General features: G+C 42.7%; 1 protein-coding gene across 10 annotated transcripts in view; it reads right to left on the bottom strand.

Moving 5' to 3' along the window:
- The window catches only part of LOC140458359 (neogenin-like), a 206711-nt gene that overhangs the window by 75099 nt on the left and 111247 nt on the right, over window positions 1-20365 (bottom strand). For all 10 annotated transcript variants that reach the window (XM_072552774.1, XM_072552782.1, XM_072552776.1 and 7 more), the window contains 2 exons: window positions 17059-17209; window positions 11647-11783 (listed from right to left, as the gene is read on the bottom strand). In XM_072552774.1, coding sequence (XP_072408875.1) covers window positions 11647-11783; window positions 17059-17209 — 288 coding nt within the window. The remainder of the gene's footprint in view (window positions 1-11646; window positions 11784-17058; window positions 17210-20365) is intronic.

The following is a 20365-nucleotide window of genomic DNA, read 5'->3' as shown; positions in this document are numbered from 1 at the left end:
CTACTAGAGAAGGTGCAAAACTTGACCTACTCTTGGGAAATAAGGCAGGGCAGGTGACTGAGGTGTCAGTGGGGCCAGTGACCATAATTCTATTTGTTTTAAAATAGTGATGGAAAAGGATAGACCAGATCTAAAAGTTGAAGTTCTAAATTGGAGGAAGGCCAATTTTGACAGTATTAGGCAAGAACTTTCAAAAGCTGATTGGAGGCAGATGTTCGCAGGTAAAGGGATGGTTAGAAAATGGGAAGCCTTCAGAAATCCAGAGAATCCAGAGAAAGTATATTCCTGTCAGGATGAAAGTGAAGGCTGGTAACTATAGGGAACGCTGGATGACTAAAGAAATTGAGGGTTTGGTTAAGAAAAAGAAGGACGCATATGTCAGGTACAGACAGGATAGAACGAGTGAATCCTTAGAAGAGTATAAAGAAAGTAGGAGTATACTTAAGAGGGAAATCAGGAGGGCAAAAAGGGAACATGAGATAGCTTTGGCAAATAGAATTAAGGAGAATCCAAAGGGGTTTTACAAATATATTAAGGACAAAAGGGAGAGAATAGGACCCCTCAAAGATCAGCAAGGTGGCTTTTGTATGGAGCCACAGAAAATGGGGGAGATATTAAATGAATACTTTGCATCAGTATTTACTGCCCGGTGCCAGGGTGCGGGACATCTCCGACCGGCTTGAAAGGATATTGGAGCGGGAGGGGAAGGATCCAGTTGTTGTAGTCCACGTTGGGACTAACAACATAGGCAAGACTAGGGTCGAGGACCTGTTTGGGGATTACAAAGCACTAGGCAGGAAATTGAAGCACAGGTCCTCAAGGGTCATAATCTCCGGATTACTGCCCGAGCCACGTGCCAATTGGCATAGGGACAGGAAAATTAGGCAAGTAAACACGTGGCTAAGGGATTGGTGTGGGAAAGAGGGATTCCACTTCATGGGGCATTGGCATCAGTTTTGGAACAGGGGGGATCTGTATCGTTGGGACGGTCTCCACCTGAACCGATCAGGTACCAATGTTCTAGCGAAAGGATAAATTGGGTGGTCAGTAGGACTTTAAACTTCTGGGTTGGGGGGAAGGGAAAGTGAAAGCGACAGGGAGTATGGAGGTAAATGGAAAGATAAGCAGCAGGATAGCATGTGTCCAGGCAGATTTAAAATTGAGGCATACTGGGAATGCAGAAAAAAGCAAGGATAATTTAGGACAGCATATGACTTCCAATATCTCTAATGATAAGAAAGTTAGCATTAAGGCACTTTACCTGAATGCTCGTAGCATTCGTAACAAAGCAGATGAACTAATGGCACAGATCATCGTGAATGATTATGATGTGGTAGGCATCACAGAGACGTGGTTACAGGGTGGTCAGGACTGGCAGTTAAACCTCCAAGGATTTTCAACTTATCGAAAAGACAGGGAGGTCGGCAGAGGGGGTGGGGTTGCCTTGTTAGTTAAGAACAAAATTAAATCTATGGCACTGAATGACATAGCGTCAGATGATGTGGAGTCTGTGTGGGTGGAATTTGAGGAACCACAAAGGCAAAAAAACCATAATTGGAGTTGTGTACAGACCTCCTAACAGTGGTCAGGACCAGGGACACAACATGTACCGGGAAATAGAGAAGGCATGTCAGAAAGGCAAGGTCACGGTGATCATGGGAGACTTCAATATGCAGGTGGACTGGGTAAATAATGTTGCCAGTGGATCCAAATAAAGGGAATTCATGGAATGCTTACAGGATGGCTTTTTGGAACAGTTTGTCATGGAGCCCACAAGGGAGCAGGCTATTCTGGACCTAGTGCTTTGCAATGAACCAGACTTTATAAAAGATCTGAAAGTAAGGGAACCCTTAGGAAGCAGCGATCATAATATGGTAGAGTTCAGTCTGCAGTTTAAAAGAGAGAAGGCAAAATCAATGTAATAAATAAAGGTAATTATGAGGGCATGAGAGAGGAGCTGACAAAAATAGACTGGAAGCAGAGGCTTGCGGGGAAGACAGTAGAGCAAAAATGGCAGGAGTTTGTGGGTATAATTGAGGACACTGTACAGAGGTTCATCCCCAAGAAAAGAAAGATTATCCGGGGAGGGATTAGACAGCCATGGCTGACAAAGGAAGTCAGGAAATGTATTAAAGAAAAAGAGAGATCCTATAAAGTGGCCAAGAGCACTGGGAAATCAGAAGATTGGGAAGGCTACAAAAACAAACAGAGGATAACAAAGAGAGAAATAAGGAAGGAGAGGATCAAATCTGAAGGTAGGCTAGCCAGTAATATTAGAAATGATAGTAAAAATTTCTTTCAATACATAAGAAACAAACGACAGGCAAAAGTAGACACTGGGCCACTTCAAACTGATGCTGGAAGCCTAGTGATGGGAGACAAGGAAATAGCAGGAGAACTTAACAAGTACTTTGCATCAGTCTTCACAGTGGAAGACATGAGTAATATCCCAACAATTAAAGGGAGTCAGGGGGCTGAGTTGAGTATGGTTGCCATTACAAAAGAGATAGTGCTAGAAAAGCTAAAAAGTCTTAAAATTGATAAATCTCCTGGCCACGATGGGATACATCCTAGAGTTCTGAGAGAGGTGGCTGAGGAAATAGCGGAGGCGTTGGTTGAGATCTTTCAAGAGTCACTGGAGTCAGGGAAAGTCCCGGATGATTGGAAGATCGCTGTTGTAACCCCCTTGTTCAACAAAGGATCAAGACAAAAGATGGAAAATTATAGGCCAATTAGCCTAACCTCAGTTGTTGGTAAAATTCTAGAATCCATCATTAAGGATGAGGTTTCTAAATTCTTAAAAGAGTAGAGTCTGATTAGAACAAGTCAACATGGATTTAGTAAGGGGAGGTCATGCCTGACAAACCTGTTTGTATTCTTTGAAGAGGTGACAAGTAGGTTAGACCAGGGAAACCCAGTGGATGTGGTCTATCTAGACTTCCAAAAGGCCTTTGATAAGGTGCCACACGGGAGGCTGCTGAGCAAGGTGAGGGCCCATGGTGTTCGAGGTGAGCTACTAGGATGGATTGAGGATTGGCTGTCTGACAGAAGGCAGAGAGTTGGGATAAAAGGTTCTTTTTCGGAATGGCAGCCGGTAACGAGCAGTGTCCCACAGGGTTCAGTGTTGGGGCCGCAGCTGTTCACGTTATATATTAATGATCTGGATGAAAGGACTGGGGGCACTCTAGCGAAGTTTGCAGATGATACGAAGTTAGGTGGACAGGCAGGTAGTACTGAGGAAGTGGGGAGGCTGAAGAAGGATCTAGACAGTTTGGGAGAGTGGTCCAGGAAATGGCTGATGGAATTCAACGTGAACAAATGCGAACTCTTGCACTTTGGAAAAAAGAATAAAAGCACAGAATACTTTCTAAACGGTGAGAAAATTCGTAAAGCCAAAGTACAAAGGGATCTGGGAGTGCTAGTCGAGGATTCTCTAAAGGTCAACATGCAGGTTGAGTCCGTGATTAAGAAAGTGAATACAATGTTGTCACTTATCTCAAGAGGGTTGGAATATAAAAGCACTGTTGTGTTACTGAGACTTTATAAAGCTCTGGTTAGGCCCCATTTGGAGTACTGTGTCCAGTTTTGGTCCCCACACCTCAGGAAGGACATACTGGCACTGGAACGTGTCCAGCGGAGATTCACACGGATGATCCCTGGAATGGTTGGTCTAACATATGAGGAACGGCTGAGGATCCTGGGATTGTATTCATTGGAGTTTAGAAGATTAAGGGGAGATTCAATAGACACGTACAAGATAATACATGGCTTGGAAAGGGTGGACGCTAGGAAATTGTTTCCGTTAGGTGAGGAGACTAGGACCCGTGGACACAGCCTTAGAATTAGAGGGGATAAATTCAGAACAGAAATGCGGAGACATTTCTTCAGCCAGAGAGTGGTGTGCCTATGGAATTCATTGCTGCAGAGTGCAGTGGAGGCCAGGACGCTAAATGTCTTCAAGGCAGAGATTGATAGATTCTTGTTGTCTCGAGGAATTAAGGGCTACGGGGAGAATGCGGGTAAGTGGAGTTGAAATGCCCATCAGCCATGATTGAATGGCGGAGTGGACTCGATGGGCCGAATGGCCTTACTTCCACTCCTATGTCTTATGGTCTTATGGAAAAGGATATGGAAGATATAGACTGTAGGGAAATAGATGGTGACACCTTGCAAAATGTCCAGATTACAGAGGAGGAAGTGCTGGATGTCTTGAAACGGTTAAAGGTGGATAAATCCCTAGGACCTGATCAGGTGCACCCGAGAACTCTGTGGGAATCTAGAGAAGTGATTGCTGGGCCTCTTGCTGAGATATTTATATCATCGATAGTCACAGGTGAGGTGCCAGAAGACTGGAGGTTGGCAAACATGATGCCACTGTTTAAGAAGGGTGGTAAGGACAAACCAAGGAACTATAGACCAGTGAGCCTGACCTCGGTGGTGGGCAAGTTGTTGGAGGGAATCCCGAGGGATAGGATGTACATGTATTTGGAAAGGCAAGGACTGATTCAGAATGGTCAACATGGCTTTGTGCGTGCGAAATCATGTCTCACAAACTTGATTGAGTTTTTTGATGAAATAACCAAGATGATTGATGAAGGCAGAGCAGTAGATGTGATCTATATGGACTTCCCAAGGTGTTCGACAAGGTTTCCCCATGGGAGACTGATTAGCAAGGTTAGATCTCATGGAATACAGCGAGATGATTAAAAGACAAAAAGTTTTAACCATATGTGTTTCTCAGCAAAAATAACAGAAGGAACAAGGGAGGGAGGGAGGTGATGGCCTAGTGGTATTATCACTGGACTGTTAATCCAGACCCAGGTAATGTGCTGGGGACCCAGGTCCGAATCCTGCCATGGCAGATGGTATAATTTGAATTTAATAATATCTGGAATTAGGAGTCTAATGATGCCCATGAATCCATTGCCAATTGTCAGAAAGACCCATATGGTTCACGAATGCCCTTTAGGGAAGGAAACTGCCATCTTTACATGGTCTGGCCTACATATGACTCCAGACTCACAGTAACGTAGTTGACTCTTAATTGCCCTTCAGACAATTAGGGGTGGGCAATAACTACTTGCCTAGCCACTGAAACCCTCATCCCATGAATCAATTAAAAAAATATCAACTGAGGAAGAGGTTTATATGGGGTTTTCTGAATCTGTGAATTAAGATGGGCTAAACAGTCTCATAACTGTAGACTTATTACTGAACATTTTTATTTTATTACAACGTGAAATAAATAATTTGTTTATCAACACTTGCAGAATTAGTTTAAAGTCAAGTCACTGTTTGATGTCTCTCTAATAGATAAACTACAATAAACATGGGAGCTGAGTCCATGGCTTCACCCTTTACCAAATCTTCATTAAACTCAGTTGCATCTTAATGACTGGTACAGCCTGTTGCTATAGCTACTAATTACTCATCACTTATATAAAATCATTAGTGTCTGAGACAGCTGCAATGAGAAAATCACAAATCCAGTTAGATGTATGTATGTGGGAGCTGTTATGGTCCAAGGCACCTGGCCTGAAACCACACTGGGATTGTTAGCTGTTTGATGGAATAGGTCACTTTAGACAGTACAATGCTCATTTATTCGAACAATTTGTCAAGAATCTTAGATCATTTGTTAGACTTTACCCAAAGGTGGCCTTTTGGAGCAGGGAGCAAAATACAGATCAGCTTCACCCTGTGCTCATTTCAGGGAGCTAGTGTGCACCCGCCACACAGAAGGCAGACTTAGGTATTTCTGCAAATACACAGAGCACTGCAGCTGGTTTGCCAGTTCAAGTCCTTGGTCTATGCACTGATTCAAAGATTAGATTGTTGTAAACATTCATTTTTAAAACTGATATAACCTCCTCTATCAAGGTTTCTTTCCAGTCAGGTTAGGAAATTTGCTAATAACCAGATTGTGAATCACACTCCTAACACCTGACAAATTGATCAAATGTCACCAGGTGATTACATTACACAAATGTTCAGCACTTCATTGACCAAAAGGCCAGATTATGAAATCACCAACAATTCAACTAAAGTGAGCTGCAGACACAACCTAATTACTCCAGGTGGATTCAATCATCCTCTACATCACACATGTGGAACATACACATAAAACTCAGACATTAGAGTCAAACTTCGGAAACATCTCTTTCACAGGGGGTGCAAAAGGGTGAATGAACAAAAGTCGGAAGCGTGACTAAAACTGCCACTGAAACGACAGACTAAAAGCTACACTTTAGTCTTACACAGGGACAGGAGAGAAAATCAGGAGCAAATCACATTACTTACTGATCTGCTCACCTCCTGTTCTCAGGGCACTTCCTCTACTTTCTAGGAACATAGCTTCACTTTTTTTATTTGTCCATGGTATGTGGGAATCGCTGGCTCAATCAGCACGTGTTGGTCATCCCTAATTGCCCTGGGGAAGGTGTTGTAAGTTGCCTTCTTGAACTGCTGCAGACCTTTGGGTATAGGGACACTCACAATGCTATTAGGGAGGGAATTCCAAGAGTTTGATCCAGCAACACTGAAGGAACAGCAAGTCAGGATGGTGCGTGTGTCATTAGCGTGTGTAAAAGGGTTGGTTTAAATTTCTAAAATTCTAAAAGATCTAACATTCTGGAGTTATATTTTACCAGGTACTATGGCCTAGCTACAGGCCAGTAGGGCTTGGGGGAACCTGCCCACAATGACAGCTGCCCCTCAGCAGTTTAACACTGGGAGCTAGCTTTATTGATTCAAAGTGGGAGTAACTCCCACCTAACACAACAATTAGCTAGTCAGTAATGTGGTAACTCTAATTCGAGAGTGCCACTGGGACAACAGGCGGTCACCAAAATTAAGGAGGCCAAGTAGACACAACAGCGAGGGCCAAAGTTCTATGAGCGTGGTATCTCAGTAGGAGCGAAATGGTGACCAAGTTCAAGAGGCTATGAGAATAGTTAAAGGAGCAGAATGGGGTGGTACCAATGAATCCAGGCAATTCTCAGACAGGATTCCCCACCCTCTAACTTGGCTAAGTGACCCCACACAGCCAAAGCTGCCTGCTTCCCACATGGCCTGGGCTTCGCCTCCCCACAGGTAAATTACCAGCAGTGGGAGGTAGCCCTTTAGTGGCTATTAACTAACCACCTCAAGCTTTGTTAGGCCTAAGGGCAAGTGGGCCAGCCAAGAGCTTCACTACAACATGCAACATTTCAGACAAGTCACGATGAGCCAGCTGCTGAATTTTATGTTGTACTCCATCTTCAAACAAAGGGACGGGGAAGAGGAAACTGCAGCCCCTAAAGATAGCTTCTATGAAAGGCTCAACATTTAAGTATTGCTTTAATTGCTGTTTTGTGCAAAGCGAGTTTCCAGTCCCCAGTGACCACATCTGTTCAGCATAGTTACAAGCCTTGATATTTAACCAAATTACCAGATTCATCAAGCAATACCATGCCTGGGGTGAGAAGGTTTGATAGATGGAATATAATGTATCAAAGTCTGAGGTCATGTCCTTTGACAAAAAGAATAGAGGAACTGAATATCATTTAAATGGAGAAAGACTACACAAAGCTGAGCAAGCACAGAAGGATTCTGGGGTCATCTTCTGTGAATCACAAAAAGTTAGCATCAAAGTTCAGCAGCTTACAAAAAAGGCAAATGGAATATTGGTCTTGATTTCAAAGGATAATGTTGCCACAGTCCTCCTGACCATAAGGTTGCTCTCTCATTAAAGAGATGATTGGTACTGGTTTAACCCGAGGGTTACCAGTGCTTTCGCTGAGAGTCCTTCATGGTAACTGCTACTGGTGTGGGATTTGAACCCTCACTGCATCACAGTCTATTCAGCCAACTGAGCTAACCAACCACTCATTACAATGGGAATGCAGTACACAATTCAGAAAACTTTGCTAAAAGTTATACAAAGCACGGGTCAGACCACAGTTGGAATATTCTGAATTGTTTTCTAGGAAAGATATCCAGGTATCTGGATCCAGCTATCCAGGTATTGGAGGCAGTCCAGAGAAGATTAACAAGATCATTTCTGGGTAGATAGGGTTTCTCTTATGAGGAGAGTTTGAGTAAGTTGGAGTTGTATTCACTGGAGTTTAAAAGAATGAGAGGAGACCTTATTGAATCATACAAGGTACTTAGGGAACAGGGTTGATGAGGAAAATTTGTTTCTCCTTGTGGGACAGTCTATGACCAGAAGTCAATCTCAGAATAAGAGATTGCACACTTAAGACAGAGACAAGGAGGAATTTCATCTCTCAGATAGTAATGAATCTATGGAATTCTTTACAGAGGGCTGTCGAAGCTGGGTCATTAAGTATATTCAAGGCTGAGACAAACAAAAGTTTAATCAGGAAGGGAATCAAAGGTTAGGGGGCAAAGGCTGGGAAGCAGAGTTGAGAATTATCAAATCAGCAAAGGTCTTGTTGAATGGCAGAGCAGACAATGGGCTGAAATATATTAAGGACAAAAGGGTAACTAGAGAGAGAACAGGACCCCTCAAAGATTAGCAAGGCGGCCTTTGTGTGGAGCCACAGAAAATGGGGGAGATACTAAATGAATATTTTGCATCAGTATTTACTGTGGAAAAGGATATGGAAGATATAAACTGTAGGGAAATAGATGCTGACACCTTGCAAAATGTCCAGATTACAGAGGAGGAAGTGCTGGATGTCTTGAAACGGTTATAAGTGGATAGATCCCCAGGACCTGATCAGATGTACCCGAGAACTCTGTGGGAAGCGGGAGAAGTGATTGCTGGGCCTCTTGCTGAGATATTTGTATCATCGATAGTCACAGGTGAGGTGCCAGAAGACTGGAGGTTGGCAAACGGGGTGCCACTGTTTAAGAAGGGCGGTAAAGACAAGCCAGGGAACTATAGACCGGTGAGCCTGACCTCAGTGGTGGGCAAGTTGTTGGAGGGAATCCTGAGGGACAGGATGTACATGCATTTGGAAAGGCAAGGACTGATTTGGGATAGTCAACATGGCTTTGTGCATGGGAAATCATGTCTCACAAACTTGATTGAGTTTCTTGATGAAGTAACAAAGAGGATTGATGAGGGCAGAGCAGTAGATGTGATCTATATGGAATTCAGTAAGGCGTTCGACAAGGTTCCCCATGGGAGACTGATTAGCAAGGTTAGATCTCATGGAATACAGGGAGAACTAGCCATTTGGATACAGATCTGGCTCAAAGGTAGAAGACAGAGGTGGTAGTCAAGGGCTGTTTTTCAGACTGGAGGCCTATGACCAGTGGAGTGCCACAAGGATTGGTGCTGGGCCCTCTACCTTTTGTCACTTACATAAATGATTTGGATGCGTGTATAAGAGGTACAGTTAGTAAGTTTGCAGATGACACCAAAATTGGAGGTGTAGTGGATAGCGACGAGAGTTATCTCAGATTACAACAGGATCTGAACCAGATGGGCCAATGGGCTTAGAAGTGGCAGGTGGAATTTAATTCAGATAAATGCAAGGTGCGGCATTTTGGGAAAGCAAATCTTAGCAGGATTTATACACTTAATGGTAAGGTCCTAGGGAGTGTTGCTGAACAAAGAGACCTTGGAGTGCAGGTTCATAGCTCCTTGAAATTGGAGTCGCAGGTAGATAGGATATTGAAGTCGGTGTTTGGTATGCTTTCCTTTATTGGTCAGAGTATTGAGTACAGGAGTTGGGAGGTCATGTTGCGGCTGTACAGGACATTGGTTAGGCCACTGTTGGAATATTGCGTGCAATTCTGGTCTCCTTCCTATCGGAAAGATGTTGTGAAATTTGAAAGGGTTCAGAGGAGATCTACAAGGATGTTGCCAAGGTTGGAGGATCTGAGCTACAGGGAGAGGCTGAACAGGCTGGGGATGTTTTCCCTGGAGCGCGGAGGCTGTGGGGTGACCTTATAGAGGTTTACAAAATTATGAGGGGCATGGATAGGATAAATAGACAAAGTCTTTTCCCTGGGGTCAGGAAGTCCAGAACTAGAGTGCATAGGTTTAGGTTGAGAGGAGAAAGATACAAAAGAGACGTAAGGGACAACTTTTTCATGCAGAGGGTGGTATGTGTATGGAATGAGCTGCCAGAGGATGTGGTGGAGGCTGGTACAACTGCAACATTTAAGAGGCATCTGGATGGGTATATGAATAGGAAGGGTTTGGAGAGATACGGGCTGGGTGCTGGCAGATGGGATGAGATTGGGTTAGGATACCTGGTCGGCATGGACGGGTTGGACCAAAGAGTCTGTTTCCATGTTGTACATCTCTATGACTCTATGATTGGCCACTTCTGCTTCTATATCTTAAAGTTTGATGGTCTAGTGGACATATGTCTGTATGATACATTCTGTGTGTGACTTATCTTAATTCAATACTAAAATCTCATTCCACTGCTAGCAGCAGTGATTTAATAATCTTCAATATTTGATCACACAGCTCAGAGTGCTCACCAAACAACTGGAGTTTGGGAGAAGGGAACCAGGCATCGTACTGCTGAGTTCAAACATATTACTGTTAATTCTCAGGTCAGCTGCTTGTACTTTCCAAAATGACCATTTCCATAGTATCTCCGGCATGCAACCAGGCTAGTCAACCATAGTAGGCATCAGAGTAACATTGGCTCCTGCCCAACACTGACGGTCATTGTCTAATTGGGGTCAGGGCATTGAATAGTGATCAGGATGCAAATTTCTGGCTGACATTCCCTTACCAACCTGAGGGACTCAAAGGCTCAAATTGCAATTAAATAAGTAGCACAGATCAGGAGTGGGATCTGGGATGAAGAAGAAAACCTGAAAGGAAATGGGACTATGTGCATGAACGAACACAGTAAACACCCAGAGCACATCCAACATCTCCATACAAATGGAACAGGCCAAATAGGCTCAGAGAGGGCTAGACTCATAACTGTTGCGAGCAAGCCTGGTCAGAAGCTGGAAACTGGCAATGCTCAGAAAAAAAAATCAAAGAAAGAATTAAATGACAAGTTTTTGACAGCATTTCCCTCCTGGACTCCAGATTATTTTCAAGATTTAAATTTATACTTAGGTGGGACTATGCTTTTGGAACACGCAAAACCTCTTCATCAGCAGCATCCTCATAGCAGGAGGGGAGCAAATGAGCAAAAAGCTGTTTCTGGTTCCAGTGTCCAAAACAATGTTATCATTAGAATGTGTGTCCATTTATGAGATAAAATATAAAACAAAAACACAAAGTGCTGTCGAAACTGTTTTTCTCTCTACATATGCTATCAGACCTGCTGAGTTTCTCTAGGATTTTTTTTTAAATTTCAGTTTTTTAGCATCTGCATTATTTGCTTTCATTTTCCATAAGTTTCGAAGAGCTTTCCTAAATAAATGAGAAAGTAATCGAAGGCTATGCTTAGTGGGTGAAAGGAAGTGAGATAGGAGAAAGCTCGTTAGATTGTTGGGCTGAATGATTTGTGTCTGAACAACAAATAAACAATTATACCATTTACTCACCCCACACAGACCTTAACTACACACATCACACACTCCACTGCGCAAAGCATAATTGTGATAATAGTAAATGGATCGTGCCTGATTTGTGTAATTACCCAAACTGAGAGTGATCATCTAAAGGAGCTGAGATATCCCCAACACACTTAGTTATATGTTTGGTTATTGTACCTTGTACACTAAGCTCTGTTTGAGCATGCATCGTTTCATTCCCATTCTCCACAATGCAGTTGTAAATCCCAGCATCATCTTCTGAGACATCACTTATCTGTAGACTACCACTTCCAACCAAAGTGATCTTCTGGAACCTACATTTTTAAACAGACATTATTAAGAAAGGGAAATCAGATAACAGAGCATAATATGAAATACAAAAAGAAAACAGTAGGAATAAAGGCAACCATCTTTTCAACTAGTAAAAATCCTCCCCTCTTTCTCACCTGTTGTATTGTCACTGTTTCAAAATCCTGGAACTCCGTCGCTTACAGCACGGTGTGTGTACAGCACACTGACTGTAGTTGCTCAGCTAGACTCACCACTACCTTCTCACAGCAATAAACTCTGGCCTTGTCAGCAACATTCTAAAAACTAAACTTTAAAAATATAAACTCTCCCATCTATTCTCTAAAGTCTGATCCCCACTTACAAATAATCTTATTCAATCTTTAAATTTCAGAATTAAAATTTGTTTTGAAAAGTTATTAATGACTTGAATTATAACATCCTATTAAATTATTCAGTCTTGATTTCAGTAACTGTATGATTTTCACCTTAGAATCATGTCATTCTGCAGTGGAAGTTGGTTAACCTGCTTGAGCCTCCATAACGTGCCCTTCTCAATAATGAAACTCTGCAAATAACAACCCCTTCGCATCTCAGCCATAGCTTTTCATTAACACACAGGATTTCAACAAACAAAGAATAAGTGGAAAATTTTTCTCACTGGCAAAGTAATTATCCAAACATTTCACTATGTCTCTCTTGATGTTCCAAGAGTAGAATTTCTGTTAACTTTGGCCTCCACAGTCCCATCATTCATCAGATTCCTTCAGCAGTTTACTCCTTACGTCTTATGTAGTCAGTGCTTCTGCATCACCATCCACCTTCCCTGAACTCATGCATTATTATTGCAATGACCAAGTCAATGCAAAGACAGGCTAAAAGGAACTGCCTGCTTTCACACTGAGGTATTCAAACCAGAAGGTCCAAGTTCATAGCTTTAGTGAAATAATTAATCTCAGTGTGAACACTACAATTAACCCCAGGGTTAGGGAAGGAAAAAATAAGTCATGGTTCTCGTGTGTGACCATTGTCCAGTGATTCCTCTGAGTGAGTGTTGCGCGAGCAGAGCATTGGGCTGAGATGTCTTGAAAGTAGCCTGCCACCAGAGAATCCAGATCAATTGACACTTTCAAGACTAAGATCAATAAATGTTTTGTTAGATAAAAGGATTAAGAGAAATGGAAGTAAATGAAGCTGAAGTATAGAACAACATTAAGTACCCTTTTGTTAGGCAAGGGTATTCGAGGTCACAGAAATCAAGGCACAATATATATCAGTAATGACCTAACCAAACAGCACAACATACTCAAGGTGAAATGGTTTACTGTTCCTTTACCAGGCACACACCGAAGGAATAACTCCTTGGGACAAAAATCTGCGGGCACCCACTGAACAGTCAGCGTTTCCAAGAAAGAGAGAGGAAAAGGAAAATCATCCACAAGGACACATTTCTTAGTTTTCTCCAAAGGCAATATACTTTCCCAGGATTAATGTGCTTTTGGTGTAAAGTCTTGGGTGTATATTTAGGTGATGTACAACTCACAACAGGATGGGCTGGATAATTAGAAGGTTTCTTTAAGTGAGAATTAAGCACATTATTAGCCAACATTCCTGCCTATATTGTGAAGTGGTTGGCAAGGAACAAACCTCTGGGTTTACACTGAATTTTAAAAATTCAACCACAGCTTAAAAGGCCTGTCAGACTGGATTTCAGAAGAGACCCTGCAATTAAGTTTCACCTAATTGGAGTCCTGATATAGAGATAGCTATCACATTAACAGGATGTTGGAATGAGCCCAAATTAATAAAATGTGGATCTGTTTTTAGACCACAGTTCTGAGTTTGCGTTTGAATTTGATTCCCCCGAGGGATACCTCATTCAACACCTCTTCAGTACAGAGACTGCCTGAACTCAATAGGAGCTGAAATATCCACATATTTGGCAGTGTTTCATCTTATTATGTAACTGTCTTAACATCACTACACTGCAGGTAATGAAACAGAAAGTCAGCACATAACTTATCTGAAGTTGAAATGTGGATTAGTGGAGAATATCAGCTATCAGGAAACAGGGATGCCAAAAACCTGGGAATCATTATCTGAACAGAGGCAGGGATGCTACTGGGACTTCTGAAGAGGTTAAGAACAACAAATTAACTTGCTGAAGGAGACAAAGAGGAATTGTTTGCTGAGCTACAACTTGGGTTGGAGAATCCCTCACATGGATAACACTCACACGTGCGCACACTCAGCAATAGTTACATATATTTTGGGCTTACTGTAACTCTGTCCAAGTGTCTGTGTTTTGAAGGAGTTAAATCTCATCCATAATAATTTGAGAGAAGATACAACATACGTAAGGGAATACAACCTTCCCTGCAGGCAGCACTCACAAGACACTGACTGCTCAGAGTGCTTGGATAAGGTCAGAATCCACAAAGTTTATTTTAAGGGGCTGGGAATTTGACTCTGTCTCGTCATAACCCATTATAATGCTTGTTTGAGGTTTGAGTCGAATGTAATAGATTACATTGCTGCATAAGTGAATAGTCACTTTTGTTATCAGCTTCTGACAATACTTCAAGATAAATGCAAAAGTTTTGGCTCATTTTAGATTAACTACTTATTTTCCCCAGTCTTACACACTGGTAAGTTACAAAATTCATTATTCTACATGAGCCTGCGAGCAGCTGCTCCCTGCAAACATCTGCTTTAACACAAAATGCTTTTTAATACTAATATAAACGTGCAGCAAGCAGAAACAGCCTGTATTCAACATCACCATGATGGCTGCAGCTCCATTTGCTTACTTCTCATGCCCAGCAGAATGTATTGAATTATAGACCATCATTAAATCACACCCACTTCAATCAGAAATCATCCATAAAGCAATGTTTTTTTTTAAAGTTTATCAGATAAATTCCTGCTGTTTCCACCATTTCAGTAGCACCTAAAAACAGCTGAAGGAAGGTCCCTGCCAGTCTGCACACAGCTTCAGGCACAACTTTAACTGGACACTCACTTCCCTGTTTGGGATGTGTCTATTATCTCAGTGTAGGCCACTTGGGGAAAATATACTTAGAAAAAACAAACCTCAGGCAATTCTCTCTGCTCATAGCAGCCCTCTTCTACCTCAACCTCAAAATCCTATTTCTTCCCTCTTCCTCTCTTGTCTATCCTGAAGAGGCATTTCATGCTGGTGTTCTATATCTTATCCTGTCACTGTTGTACACGTCTGAAAAGAGTGTGTTGGCTAAGTCCACTGCTATTCTCAGCCAGTGTTTCATTTACACCACAGGCAAAAGGACAGTCAGTGAACAGCAGCAACCATCTTGGCTACTTAACCCTTCACTAGACCAAAGACAGACCCATCAGAGCAGCAATAACTTAATAACTCAATCACTGATGCTCAACTTGGTTCTGCCAAGGGCATTCAGTTGCTGACCTCATCATAGCCTTAGTACAGACATGGAAAAAAAACTGAATTGCAGAGATGAGGGGAGAGTGGCTACCCTTGACATCAAGTTGCTTTTGACTGAATGTTGCATGAAAGTGCCCAAACAAAACTGGAGTCAAGGAAAAGCGAGGGCTGGGTGGTGTGGTGGTGGTTATGCCTTAAATAAAGGAGGATGGCTGTGGTAGTTGGAGGTCAGACTTCTCAGATCCAGGACATCTCTGTAGGAAATCTTCAGAACTTTTGTTTTCAATTTTCTAATTGCCCTATTCAGATATGTTATTACACACCTCTGGAGCAGGTAGGACTTGAACACAAGCTTCCTGACTCAGAGGTAGGGACACTACCACTACATCACAACAGTCACAGAGATCCTCAGCTGACTGTCCTTGGTCCTACCATCCTCAATTATTTCATTAATGACCTTCCCTCCATCATAAGGTCAGAAGTGGGGATGTCAATTATAATGATTGCACAAAGTTCAGCACCTCCAGTCAGAAGTTTCCCACACTATCCTGACTTGAAAGTACATCAATTTTTTTCAATGGTGCTGGATCGAAATCTTGGAACTTCCTTTCGAACAGCCTGGAGACATACCTTCAGCAGTTCAAGGAGGCAGCTCACGAAATCAAGGGCAATTAGGGATGGACAGTAAATGCTGACCCAGTCAGCCACACCCACATCCCATGAATAAATTTTTAAAAATGGCTTAAAGGGCCAAATGGTCTGCCCCTGTCCTGTTCCTTGTTATGTTCTTGTCTTATGAGCAATTATTTAACGGTTTCATCAAATACATGTCCAGATCTCTCAATAGTTTTGTCAACTGTTCTCCATTCTAAGTCCCTGTATGCTTATGGGGAATGCAGGCTCCCTCTCTCAGCCTTTCTTGCTGTAATTACACCCTCCTTCCAGTGGTGGCGGTGTACTTTTAAAACTCGCTGCGTATTCTGCAATGCAGTTAAAGCCAGTGTTCCAACCAAATCTATTCCAAAATATTTTTGAAATCTGCTCTTCAGGATGCAGGTAATACTGGCAAAGGGATATTTATTATTGATACCAGTGGCCACATAGGTAATTCCAGGCAAAACAGATGAGGCAGCTTCCCTTCTCTGAAGGGCTTTGGGAAATTGGATTTTATCATAATCCAGCAGGTTTTGTGGTCATTTTTTTGATACCAGCTCATAAACGATTAACCTTCATTGATCAATGAATTAAACTTCACAGTGTGCCATGGTTGGAGTTGAACTCTGCACTCTGATTTACCAACCTGGCACCACAGCCATGAATCCATCACATCGCAAGTTTTGTATATTAACCATGGATCACAATACTGAGTCAAAATTGTGCGATTGCCTAGCTTTTAAGTGGAGGCTGATTCTATCTGTGAGGTGGTTTACACTTTCGCTGCCTCGTAACTCTGCTTCTCGATTTGATTTTCACTCCATTCTGCAAAGCCACAGATGATTACTTCTAAGTTGTGCATTTTCCATGTTCTCTTTAGCTCTCAAATTCATTCAAATTGAATAAGCTCATTATTCTGCAATTCATACCTAGTAATTTATGATTTATGTCTGAGTTGCACGATTTCTAGAGCAAAGAAAGAGTGACTGGGCTGCAATGTCCACACAGATGGCATTTTATGAAAGGGTTTTCATCCCATCCTGCCTCAAAACCACATTTTTATGCCAACTTTGCCACAGACCCAAGAAAATGGTAAAATCCTACAGGCAAGTGAGTCAAACCAGAGACATGGAGTTGTATAAATTAAGGGTGCGAAATGAATAATCAAAGATGTTCTCTCAGTCTGAACTAACAAGTTTACTCTGCAAACGGAAACAATAACGCACCTTTCAAAGATGGTCTCTGAATTCCGGCTCCAGTGAATGGTGGGGGTTGGGTAGCCAGAGACCACACAAGGTAATATTACTGTCTGGCCTGCTATCTTACTAATGGGAACAGGTTGTTGGAGAAACTTCATCTTTCGCTCTATACCTATCTCTGAAAAAGAACAAAGTGAGACTGTCAGTGAACCAATTATCATAATTACACAGAGCTCTTGTTTTCAATGATAACAGTGCACACAGACTTTACAGGCGCTAACTCGTACACTGAAAACCATTAGACAGAATGAATACAGTCATAGAGTCATAGAGATGTACAGCACAGAAACAGATCCTTCGGTCCAACTTGTCCATGCCGACCAGAGATCCTAAACTGATCTGGTTCCATTTGCCAGCACTTGGCCCATATCCCTCTCAACCCTTACTATTCATATACCCATCCAGATGCCTTTTAAATGCTGTAATTGTACCAGCCTCCACCACTTCCTCTGGCAGCTCATTCCATACACGTACCACCCTCTGTGTGAAAAAGTTGCCGCTTAGGTCCATTTCAATTCATTCCCCTCTCACCTTAAACCTATGCCCTCTAGTTCTGGACTCCCCCACGCCAGGGAAAAGACATTGTCTATTTACCCTATCTGTGCCTCTCGTGATTTTATAAACCTCTATAAGGTCACCCCTCAGCCTCTGATGCTCCAGGGAAAACAGCCCCAGCCTGTTCAGCCTCTCCCTATAGCTCAAACCCTCCAAACCTGCCAACATCCTTGTAAATCTTTTCTGAACCCTTTCAAGTTTCACAACATCCTTCTTATAGCACACAGACCAGAATTGCACACAACATTCCAAAAGTGGCATTACCAATGTCCTATACAGCCGCAACATGACCTTCTAACTCCTATATTCAATGCACTGACCAAGAAGGGAAAACATACCAAATGCCTTCTTCACTCTCCTATCTACCTGCAACTCCACTTTCAAGGAACTATGAGTCTACTGGATTCTTAATGGAGAGGGTGAGCAGCCAGAAGTTGTGGTATACATCGGTACCAATGATATAGGTAAGGAAAGGGAGAAGGACTGAAATGAGAATATAGGGAGTTAGGCTGGAAGCTAGAAGGCAGAACGGGCAGAATAGTAATCTCAGGATTGCTACCGATGCCACGTACTAGTGAGGCCAGGAACAGAGAGTGAGTGCAGATGAACACGTGTTTGCAGGACTGGTGTAGGAGGGAGGGCTCCAGGTATGTGGATCATTGAGATATCTTCTGGAGAAAGTGAGACCTGTACAAGAAGGACGGGTTGCACCTGAACTGGAGGGACACTAGTATCCAAGACAAGAGGTTTGCTAGAGCTCTTTGGAAGGATTTAAACAAGATTGGCAGGGGGGTAGGAACCTGAGCTACGGATCAGATGATGGAGTAGGTAGTGAACAGCCAGATACAGTGTGCAAAGAGCCTGAGAGGAGTGATAGACTGTTGATAGGGCAAAGGGGCAGTCAGTGCGATGGTTGAAGTGTGTCTATTTTAATGCAAGAAGTATCAGGAATAAAGATGATGAACTCAGAGGATGGATCAGTACTTGGAACTATGATGTCGTGGTCATTATGGACATTTGGATATCACAGAGGCAGGAGTGGTTGTTGGATGTTCCAGGATTTAGATGTTTCAAAAGGAGTGTGAGGGGGGTGGTAAAAGAGGTGGGGGAGTGGCATTGTTAATAAGGGAGAGTATCACAGCTGCAGAAAGGGAGATTGTTGGAGAGTTTGTTTACAGAGTCAGTATGGGTGGAAGTCAAAAACAGGAAAGAAGCAGTCACTTTACTGGGAGCTTTCTACAGGCCCTCCAGTAGAAACAGAGACATTAAGGAGAAGATTTGGATGCAGATTTAGGAAAGGTACAGAAGTAACAGGGTTGTTGTCATGGGTGACTTTAACTTCTCTCATATTGATTGGAACCTCCTTAGTTCAAATAGTTTGGGTGGACGAGATTTAGTCAGGTGTGTTCAGAACAGGTTCCTGACTCAATATATAGATAGGCTGACGATAGGGGAGGCCATATTGAATTTGGTGCTTGGCAACGAAGCATGCCAAGTGTCAGATCTCTCAGTGGGACAGCATTACACTGATAGTGATCACAAGTCCCTGACCTTTACTATATTCATGGAGAGGTATAGAACAGATGGTATGGGAAAGTATTCAGTTGGGGGAAGGGGGGATTACCATGCGATTTGGCAGGAACTGTGGAACATAAATTGGGAACAGGTGTTCTCTAGAAAATGCACAGAAATGTGGAGGTTGTTTAGGAAGCACTTGCTGATACTGCTGGACAGGTTTGTCCCACTGAGGCAAGGAAAAGATGGTAGGTTCAAAGAACCTTGAGTGACAAGTTATGTGGAACATCTAGTCAAGAGGAAGAAGGATGCTTATTTAAGATTGAGGAGGCAGTGATCAGACAGGGCTCTAGTGGGTTACAAGGTGGCCAGGAAGGAACTGCAGAGAGCTAGAAGGGGGCATGAGAAAGTTTTAGCAGGTAGGATTAATGAAAACCCTAAGGCATTCTACACTTATGTGAGGAACAAGAGTTTGGCCAGAGTGAGGGTAGGGCCTATCAGGGATAGTGGAGCGAACTTGCGCCTAGAGTCGGAGGAAGTAGGGGAGATCCTTAATGAATACTTTGCTTCAGTACTCACCACTAAGAGGGACCTTGCCGTTTGTGAGTACAGCGTGAAACAGACTGATATGCTAAAACTAGTTGATGTTAAGGAGGAGGATATGCTGAAAATTTTGAAAAACATAAGGATTGGTAAATCCCCTGGGCTAGATGGGATATACCCAAGGTTACTACAGGAAGCAAGGGAAGAGATTGCTGCACCTTTGGCGATGATCTTGATGAAGGGCTTTTGCCCGAAGTGTCGATTTCGAAGCTCCTTGGATGCTGCCTGAACTGCTGTGCTCTTCCAGCACCACTAATCCAGAATTTGTGTCCTCACTGTCTACTGGAGTAGTATCAGCTGATTGAAGGGTGGCAAATGTTATTCCCTTCTTCAAGAAAGGGAATAGGAATAATGCTGGGGATTACAAACCAGTCAATCTTATGTCAGTGGTAGGCAAAGTATTAGACAGGATTCTGAGAATCAGGATTTATGATTACTTGGAAGACCATAGTTTGATTAGAGATAGCCAGCATGGCTTTGAGAGGGGCAGGTCATGCCTCAAAAGCCTTATTGATTTCTTTGAGGATGTGACTAAACACATTGATGAAGATACAGCAGTGGATGTGGTATACATGGAGTTTAGTGAGGCATTTGATAAGGT

The sequence above is a fragment of the Chiloscyllium punctatum genome, chromosome 33 (genome assembly GCF_047496795.1).
Source record: "Chiloscyllium punctatum isolate Juve2018m chromosome 33, sChiPun1.3, whole genome shotgun sequence".
Lineage (NCBI taxonomy): Eukaryota > Metazoa > Chordata > Chondrichthyes > Orectolobiformes > Hemiscylliidae > Chiloscyllium > Chiloscyllium punctatum.
Note: the sequence above shows the minus strand (reverse complement) of the source record. Positions and strands in the feature narration are given on the sequence as shown.